General features: G+C 38.8%; 1 protein-coding gene across 4 annotated transcripts in view; it reads left to right on the top strand.

Annotated features, from left to right (window-relative positions):
• ASXL2 (ASXL transcriptional regulator 2) overlaps positions 1-19,974 on the top strand; it is a 160,243-nt gene that overhangs the window by 90,537 nt on the left and 49,732 nt on the right. For 2 of the 4 annotated variants that reach the window (XM_017527312.2, XM_017527302.2), the window contains 2 exons: positions 1,297-1,405; positions 7,230-7,380. In XM_017527312.2, the coding sequence (XP_017382801.1) occupies positions 1,297-1,405; positions 7,230-7,380 (260 nt within the window). Of the gene's footprint in view, positions 1-1,292; positions 1,406-7,229; positions 7,381-11,554; positions 12,665-19,974 lie in introns of those variants that run through there. The other 2 variants (XM_017527333.1, XM_017527324.2) reach the window with 2 other exon arrangements.

The raw sequence follows: 19,974 nt of genomic DNA, 5'->3' as shown, positions 1-19,974 counted from the left end.
GTACAAGAAGACAGGAAAATGAAAAATGAAATATGATTACAGTTAGGAAAATAATATATGTATATAATTTCTATGGATTATTATATACCTGAAACTCTAGTAAAGATGATAAATATATATTAGAATTAATAAACATTTAACCAAGTTGCTACATATAAAATAAATATTCAGAAGCCTACTTAATAACTTTTCTTGAGACAGAGTCTCACTCTTTTGCCCAGGCTGGAATGCAGTGGCACGATCTCAGTGCACTTCAACCTCTGCCTCCCTGGTTCAAGACATTCTCCTGCCGCAGCCTCTGTAGTAGCTGGGACTACAGGCATATGCCACTACGCCTGGCTAATTTTTTTGTATTTTTAGTAGAAACGGGGTTTCACCATGTTAGCCAGGATGGTCTCGATCTCCTGACCTCATGATCAGCCCGCCTCAGCCTCCCAGAGTGCTGGGATTATAGGCGTTGAGCCACTGCACCCAGCTCTTAATACCTTTTAAAGTGATTTCATTATAGGTTCGAATACAAGAGACAATGGCAATATGTTAGTTTCGCAACAAGATTCAGCCTGGTGCAGCAGTATGCAAGGGAATTAATACTATTTTTTTGTTTTGTTTTGTTTTGTTTTTTGAGACGGAGTCTCACTCTGTCGCCCAGGCTGGAGTACAGTGGCTCGTTCTCGGCTTACTGCAACCTCTGCCTCCCAGGTTCAAGTGATTCTCCTGCCTCAGCCTCCCAAGTAGCTGGGATTATAGGCGTGCACCACCACACTCGGCTAATTTTTGTATTTTTAGTAGAGACAGGATTTCATCATGTTGGTCAGGCAGGCCTCGATCTCCTGACCTCGTGATCCACCTGCCTCGGCCTCCCAAAGTGCTGGGATTACAGGCATGAGCCACCGTGCCCGGCCCCAGGAATTAGTACTGTTTATTTGAATCTGTGTGTGTTTGTGTGTATGTGCTTTTTTTCTCATTGTACATCTGGACATTTGTAAAGCTTGTGCTAAATAAAATAGACTGTTTACAGAATATGTTTGTGATACTTCTGTATTTTTCTTGACTTAAATGTTAGATACTGGATCAGCATTAAGGAATTACTATTTTGTAGATACATGGGAATGATTTTTACATCAATTTTCTCCATGGCACCCTTTCTAACAAGTTGGTAGACTTTTTATAGTTCATAAGACATGTTTAAGTCAAAGGAGTATTGACTAATTTTATCTTAAGTAAGTGTTACATAGGATATTCAGAGACAGAAATTAAACTTTGTGTTCCTCATCACATCTTCTTTTTGTTTTGCAGTGGGACTTCCCCTCTTGCATGCCTGAATGCAATGCTTCATACAAACTCCAGAGGTGAAGAGGGCATCTTCTATAAGGTTCCAGGTAGAATGGGAGTATATACTTTGAAGGTAAATATTTTGTTGGGGAGTCATTTAAAAAGAAAAACTAGGAGGTGACCACATAAAAATATTTGACTCATAGAGACAGAATTCTGTTCTTGAAGAGCTTGTTTTCAGGAAGAGGTAATATTTTCAAACTTGCACCCAGTACATTTTTAAAAACTATAATCTATAGCTAACTATAGGTAGATCAGAATAACTTTATTTTTTATTCTTTAGGATAATCTTATCTTGAAAAAATGAAATTCAAATGACTTCCAGTGACCTTCTAAGGAGCTGCACAACATTTGTATAATAATTGTTACTTTGGAGCATTCTGCCTAGATGCTTTACATTACATTCTCATTTCATTCTCTACCACAATTCACAGTTGTGGTTATTATTCCTTTTTTATAATGAAGAAAGTAAAAGTTCAGAAGATTGGATTTTCGTGCCCAGTGTTGCCCGTATCATATCAGAACCAGTACAGGAACCCAGATCTGACTGAATTTCCAAGCCCATATTCTTTCTAACATAACAAGCTTGCTAATTTGAAAGACATTTTATTAGCTCATGTAACTGAAAATTCTGAGGAAACCCAGGCTGGATCCAGGAGCTCAGTTGACATCGTCAGGGTTTGCTGTCTCCACTTTCTTTTGGCTTCATTCTCAGTCAGGGTCTTTCCTTATCATACATAACTTCACCCCCAACCTGCACTCTGCAAGCTGTAAATCTGAGAATAGGTAGGAGCTAAAGTAGGAGCCTCTGACTTAATTCTGATTTGGCTTAATTGGTTTGGCTTTGCCCACTTATGAGTATACCTTAGTTGTCATGCTTGTCAAATGTATGTAGTCTTCTGATTGCCCAGTTGTAGATATGGTTGAAATTAATCTTGCTCAAGCTGAGTGAATTGAGAAGAGAGGATTTTCTCCAAAGGAAATTTATCAGCTTGAGGGGAATGAATGCTTGGCAGGCAGTGACTGTGTCCATTTATATATGTGTTACCTTTTTAGCTTTGAGCTGTAGTCATCACTATGCCCAGTGGTTGTGTGGAACCCTAACATTAAAAAGATGTAACCTCCCTCCCTCTCTCCATTTCTCCTTTTTATATACTTGGTTAAATTTCCTAGGGTTACAGGGCTTTATTCTCACATGAAACTTTCTGTATTTTTTTTTTTCAGTTTTAGCTGTTCTAGACCTTCCATACTGTTTACAAAATTTATTAAATGCTTATTCTATTGTAGAGATAGGGGGAAAGGAAAGCCAAAGTGTTTTTCCTATTCTCATCCTAAGTTCTGCCTCCTGTAAGATCAGTGGCAGCATTAGATTTTCATAGGAGTGTGAACCCTATTGTGAACTGCATGTGTGAGGGATCTTGGTTGTGCACTCTGTATGAGCATCTAATGCCTGATGGTCTGAGGTGGAATAGTTTCATCTGAAACCACCCATCCCTACTCCCCACCCTTCTGTGAAAAAATTGTTTTCCACAACACCTGTCGCTGATGCAAAAAGGTTGGGACTGCTGCTCTAATTCAACTCCATTCTGATGCTGTCTATCTATCTATCTGGAGACAGTGTCACATTCCACAGGTTGAGGGCTTGGCACCCTCCCATCCCCTTCAGATGCCAATTATTGCAAGTACCCCGTTGTGACCTGTACTTCTGACTATCTAGTTATAGTTGGGGTTCCCTCCTTGGGTTTGATTAATTTGCTAGAATGGCTCACTAAACTCAGGGAAATGCTTTGCTTACATTTATCCATTTATTATAAAGGATATTAGAGTAGAAACAGATGAATGGCCAGATGGATAAGATGCTTAGCGCGAGGTTTATAGGAAGGTACACAGAGCTTCCCGGGCTTGCCACCCTCCAGGAACCTCCGTATGATCAGCTAAATCTTTTATTTATTTATTTATTTTGAGGTGGCATCTCACTCTATCACTCAGGCTTAGAGTGCAGTGGCGCCATCTCCGCTCACTGCAACTCCACCTCCTGGCTTCAAGCAGTTCTCCTGCCTCAGCCTCTGGAGTAGCTGGGATTACAGGTGCCCACCACCTCAGACAGCTAATTTTTTGTATTTTTAGTAGAGACAGGGTTTTGCCACGTTGGCCGGGCTGGTGTCGAACTTCTGACCCCAGGTGATCTGCCTGCCTTGGCCTCCCAAAGTGCTGAGATTACAGGCGTTGAGCCACCACGCCCAGCTATGATCATCTAAATCTGAAAGCTCTCAGAACCCAATCCTTCACATTTTTGTGAAAGCCTAAATACATAGACACGATTGATTAAATTATTGGCCATTGGTGATCAGTTCAACCTTCAGCCTCCTGCCTCCCTGAGATTGTGGAGTGGATGAAAGTTCCAACCCTCTAGTCACATAGTTGGTTCCCCTGGAAACCAGCCCCCATCCTGAGACCATGTAGTAGCTCACTAAGAGGAGCAAAAGATGCTCCTATCACTCAGGAAATTCCAAGGGATAATCGAGCTGTGTCAGATATTCCTTTTACTCAGGAAATTACAGAGGTCTTAGGAACTCTGTGTTGGGAACTGGGGTCAAAGACCAAATATGAGAGCAAAAGATTCTACTAGTAACACCATTGCTTAGGAAATTGTAAGAGCTAAAAAGAGCTCTAAGTCAGGAACTGTATCAGGAACCAAATATATATTTCTTTTTTTTTTGAGACGGAGTTTCACTCATGTTACCCAGGTTGGAGTGCAATGGCACGATCTCGGCTCACCGCAACCTCCACCTCCTGGGTTCAGGCAATTCTCCTGCCTCAGCCTCCTGAGTAGCTGGGATTACAGACACACACCACCATGCCCAGCTAATTTTTTGTATTTTTAGTAGAGACGGGGTTTCACCATGTTGACCAGGATGGTCTCGATCTCTTGACCTTGTGATCCACCCGCCTCGGCCTCCCAAAGTGCTGGGATTACAGGCTTGTGCCACCGCGCCCGGCCCAAATATATATTTCAAACAATATCCTGATATTACCTCTGTATCGGCCACTATAGAGGCTGTAAAGAGGGTTAAACTGTGACTCCGATCTCTTGAAGCTCATATTATAGTTTCTAAAATAACTGCATACTCTCAAAATGTTCTGTTTTTTAAAAAATAATATAGAAAAATAAGAATTAATTTTAAATAAAGGAATATAGAAGTTTTTGTTGTTGTTAACATGTAAGATTTGAGCTGGGCTTCATTAGATAAGTAATAAGAAGAAGGACCTTCCAGGACATGGGAATAGCTTAAGCAAGAGCACAGTTGGAAAGATTCAGAGTGGCCTTGAAAGTAGAGTAAACTGGAGTGATAAGACCATAATCTTTGTGTGGGCTTAAGTGGCAAAGATGCTGGTGTGGTAAACGTCGGGTAGAGAGATCAAACATTGGAGGCCTTTGAAAACCTGACTGAGCAAAGAAAACAAAACAAAAAGAAAATAAAAATAAAACCTGACTGAGCAGTGTATATGTGGGTTGGGGTTTGGCAGATGTCACAGGTTTTTCTGGAAAGAAAGCATGATCAAATCCAAGTTTAAGAGGAGAATTCAGAGATTGAAGGGTGAAGCAGGAAAATTTGTCAAAAAGGTGGTTATGGTTGGTTGGAAGAAATACTCAGGGCCTGAATTAAGAGACAAGTAAAAGAGATAGAGACAAGGGTCATTAGAGGAATAAATAGAATATGTGGCATTTGGAGTGGGTAAAAAGGACTGAAATGATTCTAGAATGTGGGACATGAGCAATTGATCCTGTATGGATCACAAATTTTAAGAAAAGAAGATAATTATATTTATATTTCAGATACTTGTTCAACCTACAAGTCAAGATGTCTGGCTGGCAACTAATTCTATAAAAGCTGTCCTGCATTTTGAAGGAAAGAATATAAAAATATGGGGTGTGTATTTTAAGAAAGTGTATAATGTAAGAGATGACTCAAAGAGAAATGGCACTAGGACATAAACGTAAATGAAAAACAGCTAACTTACCTAGATCAAAGTTTATAGTCTTGGCTGTAATGTCATATAGATGTCAGTTTTGTGTTGGAGGATCACATTTTTGTGTCTGTCAGAATTATTTTTTATCTGATTATTAAAACAATGTGGGAAAATAAAATATTGGAGGAAAAAAGAACCATCCATAGTTTTATGACTTAGAAATAATATTCACAGGCTAGGCACAGTGGCTCATGCCTGTAATCCCAGCACTTTGGGAGGCCAAGGCAAGAGGATTGCTTAAGCTCAGGAGTTCAAGCCTAGGACCAGTCTGGGCAACATAGTAGGACCCCATCTCTATAAAAATTTTAAAAAATTAGCCAGGCATGGCGGCACACACCTGTAGTCCCAGCTACTCCAGAGGCTGAAGTGGGAAGATTCCTTGAGCCTGGGAAGTCAAGGCTACAGTGAGGTGTGATCGCACTACTGCATTCCAGCCTGGGTGACAATGTGCGACCCTGTCTCCCAAAATAAAAAACAAAAAAACACAAACACTAATGTGTTTAGCCATACATGTGTATTTTTATATATATTATGTAAATACATAATAGCTAATATTTTTGACCTCTTAGATTGGGCATGATTCTAAGCATTTTACGTTTATTAGCTTATTTAACTTGAGCTAATAGATTAATGATCTTTTAAGGTAGGTACTATTATCCCCACCTTATAGATGGGGAAACTGAAGCATGAACAAGGTTAAGATTTTAACCGAGGCTGCACAATTAGGAAAGGATAAAGCCAGGAAATCTTGCTCTCTAGTCTTTGGTCTTGGAACCATTCTGTTATCTCTCTCACATACTAAGCTGACACAGTTATCCTTTCTGATTAGCATTCCCTCTATCTGAGTGCAGAAACCAAAGAGTTTCATATGATTTGTTAAATGATTTCTTTCTTTCTTTTTTTTTTCTTTTGTTTGTCAGGAAGGAGACAGACAAATAAAAAAAAGATTTCTTTTTTATTTAATTCTTGCTACTTACTAACCAATATTCAGGAACCAATGAGATTCAAATAATGCACTATCTCTTGCTGTCTAGACTCTTATTCTCTAATTGAATTCAGAGTATATAATGGTACTTGTATACATACCCACATGGACATACATATATTTAATACGATTATTTTATTTAGTTTTTTGAGACAGGATCTCAGTATGTTATGCATGCGAGTGCAGTAGTGCAGTCACAGCTCACTACAGCCTCAAACTCCCTGGGTTCAGGCAATCCTCCCAACTCAGCCGCCCGAGTAGCTGGGACCACAGGTGCACACCACTACACCTGGCTAATTTTTTTTTTTTTTGTAGAGACAGGGTTTCACTGTGTTGCCCAGATTGGTCCCAAACTCCTGGGCTTAGTCCTCCCACCTCAACCTCCCAAGTAGCTGGGACTGCAGGAACATGCCACCATGCCCAGCTAATTTTTTTTTTCTTTTTTTTGTAGAGATGGGGTTTCACCATGTTGCCCAAGCTGGTCTTGAACTCCTGGGCTCAAGCAGTCTTCCTGCCTCAGGCACCCAATGTGTTAGCATTACAGGCATGAACCATCATACCCAGCCAATAAAATTATTATGTAGTTTTTAAAATCTAGAATATTATCATCATTTACCCAATTTTTGTCTAATTTAAACCTGTGTTGTGCCTGCATATGAATGTTGTATATAGTTTTTATCTTTGGTTGTAGTTGGAAACATGAGCTTATTTGCCTCAAAGAGATGACAGGAATTCAGAAAATATTGCTGGTTCTGCTCCTGAATCCTATAGTAACAAAAATTAATCAGTGCAATTAAGTTGCAACATTGCATATCAGAAATTTAATTTTTACTTGCTGAAATGGTAATGATTAATCCTAATTGGATGCCTACATTTTCAGAAAGATGTGCCGGATGGGGTGAAAGAGCTATCAGAAGGTTCAGAAGAAAGCAGTGATGGTCAGTCAGATTCCCAGAGTTCTGAGAACAGCAGCAGCAGCAGTGATGGTGGCAGCAACAAGGAGGGAAAAAAGAGCAGGTGGAAAAGGAAAGGTAAATCCACCTGATCCTTCATTAAAGTACTAAATGCTGTAGGACAAATGCCATTGTTAGTAGTTTCTCTTTTCCCAGACCCCAGGTCAGTCAGTCACTTTCCCGTACCGTGTATAACAGTCCGGTCTAGGAGAGTTTTCTGCAATGATGGAGACGTTTATATCTTTATGTCGAGCACAATGCAGTAGTCACTAGCTACATGGGCCTGTTGAACACTTGAAATATGGTTATTATGACCAAGGAACTTAAAAAATAAAAAATGCTTTCTTTTATAGAGCTTTTTAGGGTTCACAACAAAATTGAGAGGAAGGTACAGAGATTTACCATGTACCCTTTCTCCTGCTACATGCACAGACTTTCCCACTACCCACATTCTCCACCAGAGTGGTATATTTGTTACAACTGATGAACCTACATTGGCAAATCATCACCCACCAGAGTCCATGGTTTACATTAGAATTTACTCTTGGGAGTTATATCCTATGGCTTTGAACAAATGTATGACGTGTATTCACCATTATAGTATCAAACAGAATAGTATCATTGCCCTAAAATCTTCTGTGCTCCAGCTTTACATCCCTTCCTTCCTTTAAACCCTTGACAACCATTGACTTTTTTTTATTTTTGAGATGGAGTTTTGCTCTTGTGGCCCTGGCTGGAGTGCTATGGAGCAGTCCCGGCTCACTGCAACTTCTGCCTCCTGGGTTCAAGCGATTATCCTGCCTCAGCCTCCTAAGTTGCTGGGATTACAGGCGCCCACCACCATGCCCGGCTAATTTTGTAGTTTTAGTAGAGGCAGGGTTTCACCATGTTGGTCAAGCCGGTCTCGAACTCCTGACCTGAGGTGGTCCACCTGCCTTGGCCTCCCAAAGTGCTGGGATTACAGGCCTGAGCTACTGTGCCTAACCTGACAACCACTGACATTTTACTGCTTCCATAATTTCACCTTTTCCATAATGTCATATAGTTGGAACCTTTTCAGATTGGCTTTCGTTTAGTAATATGCATTTAAGGTTCCTCTGTGTCTTCATGGCTTGATAAGTCATTTCTTTCTCTTTTGTTTTAACTTTAATTTTAAGTTCAGGGGTACAAGTGCAGGTTTGTTACATAGGTAAACCTGTGCCATGGGTGTTTGTTGTGCAGATTATTTCATCACACAGGAATTAAGCCTATTTAACCACTGGTTATTTTTCCTGTTTCTCTCCCTCCTCCCCCACTGCACCCTATGAAAGACCCCAGTGTGTGTTGTTCCCCTCTATGTGTCATGTATTTTCATCATTTAACTCCCACTTATAAGTGAGAACATGGTATTTGGTTTTCTTTTCTAGTATTCGTTTGCAATAGGTCATTTCTTTCCATTGTCTAGGTGTGCCACAGTTTGTTTATCCATGCACCTACTGAAGGACATCTTGGTTGTTTCCAAGTTTTGGCAATTATGAATAAGGCTGCTTTAAACATCTGTGTGCAGATTTTGTATGTGCGTAAGTTTTCAGCACCTATGGATAAAAACCAAGGAGTGTGACTGCTGGATCGTGTGGTTAAGAGTATGTTTAGTTTTATAGAAACTTCCAAACTATCTTCCAAATTGAGTGTACCATTTTGCATTTGCACCAGCAGTGGATCAGAGTTCCTGTTGCTTCATGTCCTCATCAGCATTTGGTGTGGTCATTGTTCCAGATTTTGGCCTTTCTGATAGGTGTTTAATAGTATCTCATTATTGTTTTAATTTGCATTTCTCCAATGACATATGTTGTGGAGCAGCTTTTCATTTGCGTATTTGCAGTCTACATATCTTCTTTGGTGAGAAGTCTCATCAGGTCTTTGGCTTATTTTAAAATTAGGTTGTTTGTTTTCTTAATTGTTGAGCTTTAAGAGTTCCTTGCATATTTTGAGTAACAATCCTTTATCATATGTCTTACAAATATTTTCTGTGTCTTGTTTTTTTTTTTTGGAGACATAGTCTCTCACTGTTGCCCAGGCTGGAGTGCAGTGGTGCCATCTTGGCTCACTGCAGCCTCTGCCTCCTGTGTTCAAGTGATTCTCCTGCCTCAGCCTCCTGAGTAGCTGAGATTATAGGCACCCGCCCCCACGCCCAGCTAATTTTTGTATTTTTAGTAGAGATGGGGTTTCACCCTGTTGGCCAGGCTGGTCTCGAACTCCTGACCTTGCGATTTGCCCTCCTTGGCCTCCCAAAGTGCTGGGATTATAGGCATGAGCCACCACAATCAGCCAAGCCACCACCCCAGGGCTGTCTTGTCTTTTTATTTTCTTGGCAGTTTCTTTCACAGATCAAAAATTTTTAATGAAGTCTAGTGTATCAAGTTTTTTCTTTTGTGAACTGTGTCTTTGGTCTTGTATCTAAAAGTCATCACAAAACCCCTAAATTTTCTTCTATATGGTATGGTATGGTATGGTATGGTATGGTATGGTATGGTATGGTATGGTATGGTATGTTCTAGGGGTTTTATAAATTTTCATTTTTATTTAAATCTGTGATCCATTTTGAGTTAATTTTATGTGAAGGGTATGAGACTTGTATCTGGATTTCTTTTGTTATTTACATGTGGATTTCTAGTTAGGAATTTAATTTTGATTTTAACTTTAAATAGCCACATAAGGATAGTGGGTACCACACCAGACAACATTCTAGGTTTTACCTGGATTTGTTCTTAGGTCTTAAGTCATTCATAGACTTTTTAGGATGCTTTTATTTTACTTGCCTCTGTAATCCTCTCTTCTAAATTTTGAGCCCTTAATGCTGTAACAACCCTCCTTAGGAAAAGAATGCTTTTCATTTCTACCAGGAAACACCGAATTTAGTCTGCTGGTGTTTGCTCTCATTCCCTTTGGTGTCTACTTCATAGCTCACTCGAAAAGCTTTCTTTAGGCAATAATGTATGTTGCTGAGCTTTCCTGGAATGGATTTTCTAGTTTAGGATATGAATTACTATTCCTGCTAATTATTCTGTAGCTTCTTGTCAGAGTCTATTCAAAGTGGGCAAATCTTTTTTATCCCAATATTTATAATTTTAGCTGTACATAACAAGGCAAATTTTAAACCAACTCATGATGATTCTTTCACAAGGACTGGTAATAGTTATGTTCCAGAGCAAAACAGACATTCAAACTTTTTCCTAGCTTGAATATCCTCTTAGATTCGAGTGATGATAGGTAAGTTGTCTTTGGAGCTAGCTAGCTCAGGTTATGCTGGAATAATAGACTCATTCATTTAAGTCCCTTCAGAACAATTAATATGCCTATGTTAGAAAAATAGTTCTGATTCATTATCATCCCTCTGTTAATGTTCTTGCTACTCCTGGAAAGAATTGAGATAATTGATGGCCTCATCTGTTCTCTCTGCTATAGCTACTACATACATAATTTGAGTGAACTTTGTAATCAGAGAATCTTAGCTTTAAGATGATAACCAGACCTCAATTGTTAGGAATAAAGGGAATGAAAGCAAGAGAAAGAGGTGCTTCTGACTAATATTGTTGATATATGTTTTTAAAGTAATCCCTGTCAATAATGAAAGGAGGTATGGTTCAGGGCCCCAAATTCCCTGCGGTTCACTAAGCACCTATTTTTGAAAGAATCTAAAAGTGTAAAGGGCTCTCTCTGTCTATCCCCTGTTATCTCTGTCTGTCTCCTCATTTTATTTTTTTATTCTGATTTTTTCCCTTGTTTTCACAAGTGTTCATTCTCCCCATTTTAAGCTTTTCCTTTAAAGTTTGGAATTGCAGATCTAAGATTAGGAACCGAGCCAGGTCATCAGATAAGGGAAGCAATTAGCAAGATTCATGTTTTCTGGATGGGATTGGGACAGGGAAATCAATATTAAAGAAAGTCTAATAAAATGGGAATATAGTTGGGGCCCTTGCTTTTTCAAGAGCCACATATGTTGCTCTTCGAATAGTGGCTATCGTATCTGTATTTCTTCTGCTTAGAACTAATGGTTATTGCTGGGTGCGGTTTCTCACGCCTGTAATCCCAGCACTTTGGGAGGCCGAGGTGGGCGGATCATGAGGTTAGGAGATCAAGATCATCCTGGCCATGGTGAAACCCCATCTCTACTAAAATACAAAAAATTAGCCGGGCATGGTGGCACGTGCCTATAGTCTCAGCTACTCAGGAGGCTGAGGCAGGGGAATCACTTGAATCCAGGAGACAGACATTACAGTGAGCTGAGATTGTGCCACTGCACTCCAGCCTGGCGAAAGAGCAAGACCCTGTCTCAAAAAAAAAAACCAAAAAACAAAAAACTAATGGTTATTAATGGCTATCTCTAAGAATTTGAGATGAATGTATTAAGATATAGGAAGATACAAGGAATAACCATAGAACCCTATTAGCCAGTAGCCAGATAGGTAGATATGAATAGCTTAAACTTGCCCCACACTCTGCATAGTAATAGAATACAGGAACAGCAAGGTAATGTCAAACTGAATGTTGGGTCCAATTGTTTATGAGCTGCCTTTCCTTTATTCCTTTTCCAGAAATTATGATAATATCAATTATTTTTCCTTGGTTTACAATAAGATGAGTTGTTCTGTAAAGCTCTTTTCTGGTTGTAGGTAGTCTAAAGCTGAGAGGAAAATTGACTATGTGATATCTGGAAGGTGGAGTGAGAGGTGCAGATGTCACATGTAATTCACGTTTATTTAAGTAGCTCTCATATTCTGAAGAAATGAATGAATGCCAAGCCACCAATAATGAAGAATTATTTAGTCTCATAGAATGTGCATCTGTCATTTATGAATCATATATATGACATAGATACCATATAATTTTTAGGTATATATTATACGTTTATGGATGTTTTTATAGTCCAGTGCAAATTAAAGTGACATGTGTAACCAGCAGTGAGCGTGCAGCAAACAGTTCTAAATCTTAGTTATCAATAAAGGTAAAGCAAGCTAATTGTGCCTATTACTTTTTCTTATTTAGGGCTTTTACTCTCAATCTGGCGTCACTTTATTTCAAATGCACTGTAAGACAGGAAGAACACTTGAGATAGTATCAAAACTCACTTCCTTTTATGTACAAAAATAAAGAGCTGTGACAGCAAAACTGATACTTCTAGTTGAAAATCGATAGAAACTTTCTTGATATATGTATACCTTTCAGCCCAATAGGAACAGAGAATAGAAGTTTGAAATTCAGTCCAATATTAAAACTAGTTTATTGATTTCTATGTAAAGTGGAAGAACTCTAGTTTTGGTTCCTAGTTTTCAGACAGGAAACACAATGTTCAGAGAAGAGTTTTGTGGAATTCCAAATCAAGGTAAGGTGGAATAATAACTTCAGAAAAACAAATACTAAAATAAACTATTTATATTGCTTTTTTATAATCATAGCTAAGTGAAGTCTCTGCCTTTTCCCCAAAATAAAACACTGTATTATGAAGCAACTGTAGGACTATTATTTTTATCTTGTGATAGAAAAAGTTTTGTTAGATTTTGGTCTGCTTTGAAAATGTCTTAAGAATGAAATCAATTACATGAAGTATACTTTTCTCTGTAAGTGAAAAAGTGTTGTTTCCTCTAGTGTGGATTAATGTTAATTGTACTGCTTGTTCAGAACTACTCAGGAATTTGATATATATTGTGTCTTGAGTTATTTAAAATACCATAAACCTATCTACCTTCTAACATTTATATGTATGTTAAGTTACCGAATGGGGATGATTATGTCTCCTTATAAAAGTATACTGGAAGCAAAACTTTTTTTGGCGAGTTAACTTAGATGGAGAGATACCTTTTGGAGATGTTCTGTTTTCATCTGCGGTTATGATTGGTGGCTGAATTGGAGGTTTTAGCTCTGTCTTATGTTAAGGATGGCTACACTGTTAGGGCTTTGAATAGTCAGGGTACCCAGAAGCAAGGAAAGTGTTCAGGTGTGGCCTTTCTCATTTAGGCCAAGGGACTCTGAATGTAATCAGGAAACTCCACCTGCCTAGTTTGGAGTAGATTGTACTTGGTGTTGGAGGAAGGTACTTAGAGCTACAGCTCGTGCTCGACTTACGACCACGATTGGTTCCGACAGACCGGTCGTAACACAATTTGGTCGTAAGTTGAGTAGGCTATATGTACAGTACTGTGAAATGATGTTATAAAAATCTCAAAGTCATATTTTATCATAATTTTCTTTCATTATTGTTATATATCATAATTTTCTTTGTTCATTTTATGCAATTTGTATCATCTCTACACCATTTTGTTTCTTATTTTTACATTCGTCAGGTTTAAGTAAAACACTGCATACCAGTACAACTGGTTTAATATTTGCAAAACATACAAAATTACAAAATACAGGTGCATACAAAAATACAAAATACAGGTGTAAAAAATACCATAGGAAACATTTTCCCAATTGCAAAACATATCAAAATATATAAACATGTACGAAACATTTTATTGGCCGCTGGTGCTTGGCTGTGGATCGTTGATGTCGTCATCTGAGGCAGCAGTTGGGGTTACCGGAGCTGGTTTTTTCATAAACATGGTGAGCTTTGTCTGAATTGTATGTTTCTTTTTTTCTTCATAAATTTCACGATATGGACGAAACACATCGTGCGCCATCCGTTCAATCCTTGCAAATCATTCGATGTTTGGGTCCATTGCTTCGAAATGTATAAGAAGTTTATTGGGAGGGGTTTGATGAAAAATATCCAAGACACAAAACACAAATTGCTGTACCAAGTCTAGGATAACAGTTGAAATGGTGCATGCAGAGATGGTAGTGCTGCCGGAAGCTGGTCTGCACTGTTGTACACCCAGCTGGGCAACGTTTGCGCTGCCAGACGCAGAGCAGTCGTGGCTAGCGATTGTGGTCGTAAAGTTGAATGGTCGTAAGTTGCATAGGTCGTAAGTTGATCAATACCTGTAAAAAGGATCTATTACCTCTAAAGAAAGGCCTGTTAGAATAAAAACTCTCCTTCAAGAGAAACGTAACTGTTTCTAAAGACTAAAATCATTTTGGAAACTTTGATTGTTATTCCTTCAACAATCAATTCTTCAACTATATGTGGCTCTTAAGTTTCGATTTTGTTATCAGTGCTTCAGTTTCTGATATCTCCCTAATACTTAATAGGAGCTCATTAAATGTCTTTGGGAGAAAATAAAAATTTAAGTCAGAGATTATTTACTAAAACTTTTAACTCAAATGCATCTAATTTTAATAGTCTATATCTTTTTGACCTCGTTCAACATTATAATCATCCATTGAAATGGAAAATTCTCCATGCTGTAATGTATGTGAAAAGTAGTAGTACCTTTTGACTTAAACTTAGTGAGCAGTATGTAAATATCCAGCAACCGGAAACTGCTTTAGTGAGCTATGTAAAACTGACTGATAAGCCTCAAGTTCTAAAATTTGTTTTGTTGTATTTATTTTATTTATTTTTTGAGACAGAATCTTGCTCTGTCGCCCAGGCTGAGAGTGCAGTGGCACAATCTCTGATTACTGCAGCCTCAGTTACTGGGTGCAAGCAATTCTTCTGTCTCAGCTTCCCCCCATAGCTGGGACTACAGGTGTGCGCCACCATACCCAGCTGATTGTTGTATTTTTAGTAGAGCCGTGATTTTGCTATGTTGCCCAGGCTGGTCTTGAGCTCCTGGCCTCAAGTGATCTGCCTGCCTCGGCCTCCCAAAGTGCTGAGATTACAGGTATGAGCCATTCCACCCAGCCTAAATTTTATTTTAGATGTTTTTCTGAAAACACGTAAATTAAGCTTTAAACAAATAATGTATTAGCCAGATGCGGTGGCTCATGCCTGTAATCCCAGCTACTTGGGAGGCTGAGGCAAGAGAATTACTTGAACCCAGGAGGCGGAGGTTGCGGTGAACCAGATTGCACCATTGCACTCCAGCCTGGGTTATAGAGTGAGACTCCACCTCAAGAAAAAATGGGGAAACATGGAAAACGACAAAAAAAATATTCAGAATTCAAATAAAAAAAAATAAAAACATAAAAAAATAGCACTCCACCTAAAAAAAAAAAAAAAAAAAAATTGGAGAGAGATCCAAGATGGCAGGTTACTAGCAGCTTGGGATTGTAGCTCCCACTGAAAGAGCAGAGAACGAGAGGACGCCACACTTTCAGATCAATTTTTGTTGCTCACGCACCAGGAGATTCCCAGCGGAGGAGCCCCACGTGTTGCCAGCGCAACTCTTGAGGCCGGTGAGGCGGTTTTGCCGCTGCCTTGGAGCGGAGGTTCTTGGTGCAGAGTCAGAAAAGCACCATCAATCTTAAAGCCGCTGTTTTGGCCAGCACAGTGGGTTGCTCAGATTCTAGCGCCGGGAATCAACAAGTTGGACGTCCATTCAGAAACCCAACTATAAAGACGGTAATTATAAAGACCACAGATGGATAAATCTATAAAGAAGGGAAGAAAACAGCCTAAAAAGGCTGAGAATACCCAAACTCGGAACGCCTCTCCCTCTACAGGGGATCACAGTTCCTCATCAGCAAGGGAACAAGGCCTGATGGAGAAAGACTGTGTTCCATTAGCAGAAGCAGACTTTAAAAAGTGGTTGATAAGAAACTTCTGGGAATTAAAAGAACTTGTTCTAACCCAATGCAAAGAAACTAAGAACTTTGAAAAAGGGTTTGACGAAATGTTAAAAATAACACACAATTTAGAGAGGAATATAAGTGAATTAATGGAGCTCAAAAATACAACACGAGAACTTCGCGAACTATGCACAAGTTTTAACAGCCGAATTGATCAAGTAGAAGAAAAGATATCAGAGGTCGAAGACCAACTTCATGAAATAAAACAAAAAGACAAGATTAGAAAAAAAAAGGATAAAAAAGAACGAGCAAAGTCTCCAAGAAATATGGGACTATGTGAAAAGACCTAATCTACGTTTGATAGGTGTACCTGAATGTGACAAGGAGAATCAATCCAAGCTGGAAAATACACTTCAGGATATTATTCAGGAAAACTTTCCCAACCTAGCAAGGCAGGACAATATTCAACTCCAGGTAATACAGAGAACACCACAAAGATATTCCTCAAGAAGACCAACCTCAAGGCACATAATCGCCAGATTCACCAGGGTTGAAATGAAGGAGAAAATATTGAGGGCAGCCAGAGAGAAAGGTCAGGTTACCCACAAAGGGAAGCCCATCAGACTCACAGCAGATCTCTCAGCAGAAACCCTACAAGACAGAAGAGAGTGGGGGCCAATATTCAACATCCTTAAAGAAAAGAACTTTCAACCCAGAATTTTACATCCAGCCAAACTAAGCTTCATAAGCGAAGGAAAATAAAATCTTTTGTGAACAAGCAAGCACTCAGAGATTTCATCACCACCAGGCCTGCTTTACAAGAGCTTCTGAAAGAACCACTACAAATAGAAAGGAACAACCAGTATCAGCCTTTCTAAAAAATGCCAAAAAATAAAGAACATCAACATAATTAAGAAATTGCATCAATTAATGGGCAAAACAGCCAGCCAACATTAAATGACAGCATCAAACTCATATATATTGTTATTAATTCTAAATTTAAATCGACTAAATCCCCCAATCCAAAGACACAGACAGGCAAAAAAAGCCAAGACCCATTGGTATGCTACATCCAGATCCATCTTACATGCAAGGATACACAAAGACTGAAAACAAAGGGTTGGAGAAAAATTTACCAACCAAATGGAGAGCAAAAACAAATAAATAGAAAGCAGGAGTTGCAATTTTTGCTGATAAAATAGACTTCAAAGCAACAAAGATCAAAAGAAGCAGAGAAGGATATTACATAAAGATAAAAGGATCAATGTAACAAGAAGAGCTAAAGATCCTAAATATAAATGCACCCAATACAGAAATACCCAGATATATAAGACTTATAAAGAGACTTGGACTCCCACACCATAACAGTGGGAGACTTACAGATCAATGAGACAGAAAGTTAACATCGATATTCAGGACTTGAACTCAGATCCGGAACAAGTAGACTTAATTAACATTCATAGAACTCTCTACTTTAAATACACAAAATATACACTCTTATCAGTACTACATCACACGTATTTACAGGTTTAAATGAAATATTGGTTGGCTGCTTGTTAATTATTTTCTTCCCTCATTTTTTTTTAATGTCTCTATTATTAAACATAATTACAGGCATACCCATTTTTATACTGCATTTTAGCTCGGGCAATAAAGCAACACCCCTGTTCTCTCTCCCTCTTCCTTTTCCTCTTTCTTCCTTTCCTTTATTCTTTTCTTTTTTTTCTTTTTGAGACGGAGTTTCACTCTTGTTACCTAGGCTGGAGTGCAATGGCGCGATCTCGGCTCACCGCAACCTCTGCCTCCTGGGTTCAGGCAATTCTCCTGCCTCAACCTCCTCAGTAGCTGGGATTACAGGCACGCGCCACCATGCCCAGCTAATGTTTTGTATTTTTAGTAGAGACGGGGTTTCACCATGTTGACCAGGAAGGTCTCGATCTCTTGACCTCGTGATCCACCCGCCTCGGCCTCCCAAAGTGCTGGCATTACAGGCTTGAGCCACCACGCCCGGCCCTTTTTCTTTTTTTTTATTCTTTTTCTTTCTTTCTCTCTTTCTTCCTCTAAAAAAAGAAAAAAATAAAAGAATTAAAAAAAAATAAATCTTCTAGATTACTGTTTGAGGTTTTGTTAGTTTTTTTTTTTTTTTACATAAAATAATAGTAAATGTTGATCTTTTGATCAGAATTTGTTAATCTTTTATATTATATGTTTATATAGAAGCAAGCATTTTTGTTTCTAATTAGACAAAAAAATGTGTTAAGAATTGTTTTAATCTGTTGAGCAGTCCACATTAGAGGATAATTATAATCCTGAAAAGTATTGGTTAAGCCATTGGTTCATTTATAACAATCAAAGTAATATCTCTGTTTAAACTACTTGTTAGGCCTGGTGTGGTAGCTCACACCTGTAATCCCAGCACTTTGGGAGGCCAAGGTGGGAGGATCACTTGAGCCCAGGAGTTTGAGACCAGCCAGGGCAACATAGTGAGACTCCTGTCTCTGTAAAAAGTAAAATTAGCCAGGTGTGGTGGTGTGTGCCTGTAGTCCCAGCTGCCTGGTAGACTGAGGTGGGAGGATTGCTTGAGGCCAGGAGTTCGAGGCTACAGTGTGCTATAAATGACACCACTGTGTTCCAGCCTAGATGACAGAGTGAGACCCTGTCTCAAAAAATGAAAGAATAAACAAGCAAATAAACTACTTTTTACACTCCTGCCTTCTTCAGTCTGTAGTATTTGCCAGGTATTTCGGAAACAAATTTGAATATGGTGTCGGCCCCACCCTTAAAGGTGTCTCAGCATATTTAGAGGTATAGAAAAATAAGTAGATAATTAGCACATAACTTCATAAATCACATGTATTTATATCTATCATGTTATGACCGCATTAGAAAAGGGATACTAAGTATTAGCTATAAAAGTTCTAAGATACTGTTCTTCTGTAGAGAGTTTAATCTCTAGGGAAGACAGGATGTATTATGGAAAGAAAACATATATAAAAGCAACAAGGTGGGAATGTGTATAGTGTTTTCAGGAAGCCATAAAAAGATAAATTTGACTGGAAGAAGGGGTTTGTGGAGGGAAACAAATTTGGATAATACGTTTAACCTTTAATAATGGTCTTATTATTTACAGGATATTGTTATGCACAAAGTTCCTTAGGAAAATTGAGGTATAGATCAGAGACTATGACTGATGACTCTTCAAATTTTTATAGCCAGATGCCAGGAAGATCAAGATTGTTTATAGGCTGGTTTTGGTGGTGCACACCTGTAGTCTCAGCACGTTGGGAGGCCAAGGTGGGAGAATCACTTAAGCCCAGAAGTTTGAGACTGCAGTGAGCTATGATGGTGTCACTGAATTCCAGCCTGGTCACATACAGACCCTGTCTAAAAAAAAAAAAAAAAAGACTGTTTATTGACCCTTTTTTGTTGGTTTCACACTTTTGTTCATTGAGAGTTTCTGAGTGAATAAACTAGCTTCTTTTATTTGTTTTTCTACTCACTAGTGTTTAAGTTAGCTCAATTTATTTCTCATCACTGGTATACAGGCTAAAAGTTTTGTTTTGCTTTTGAAAATCATTTGTTGCTGGGCACGGTGGCTCACACCTGTAATCCTAACACTTTGGGAGACTGAGGCAGGTGGATCACAAGATCAGGAGTTCGAGACCAGCCTGGCCAACATGACGAAACCCCATCTTTACTAAAGATACAAAAAACAAAATTAGCCGGGTGTGGTGTGGCACGTGCTTGTAATCCCAGCTACTCAGGAGGCTAAGGCAGGAGAATTGCTTGAACCCGGGAGGCAGAGGTTGCAGTGAGCTGAGATCATGCCATTGCACTCCAGCCTGGGCAACAGTGTGAGACTCCATCTCAAAAAAAAAGGAACGTCATTTGTTGTGGGTCATATACCTCTGTGCAGGATGACATTAATTGGTGACATTAACTAGTTTCATTTGAACAAGTAATAGAGAAATATGAGGGATTATTTTTCTATAAGTGCCACTTTGTGAGAAAAGATTATAAACGGAGTCTTGATATAGTTAAATGCAGCTTTAATGTTTTTTTTTTCCCCTTTTTTTAATG

Source organism: Cebus imitator, unplaced genomic scaffold, assembly GCF_001604975.1.
Source record: "Cebus imitator isolate Cc_AM_T3 unplaced genomic scaffold, Cebus_imitator-1.0 Scaffold1, whole genome shotgun sequence".
Classification (NCBI taxonomy): Eukaryota; Metazoa; Chordata; class Mammalia; order Primates; family Cebidae; genus Cebus; species Cebus imitator.
This window is presented reverse-complemented; position numbering and strand designations above follow the sequence as displayed.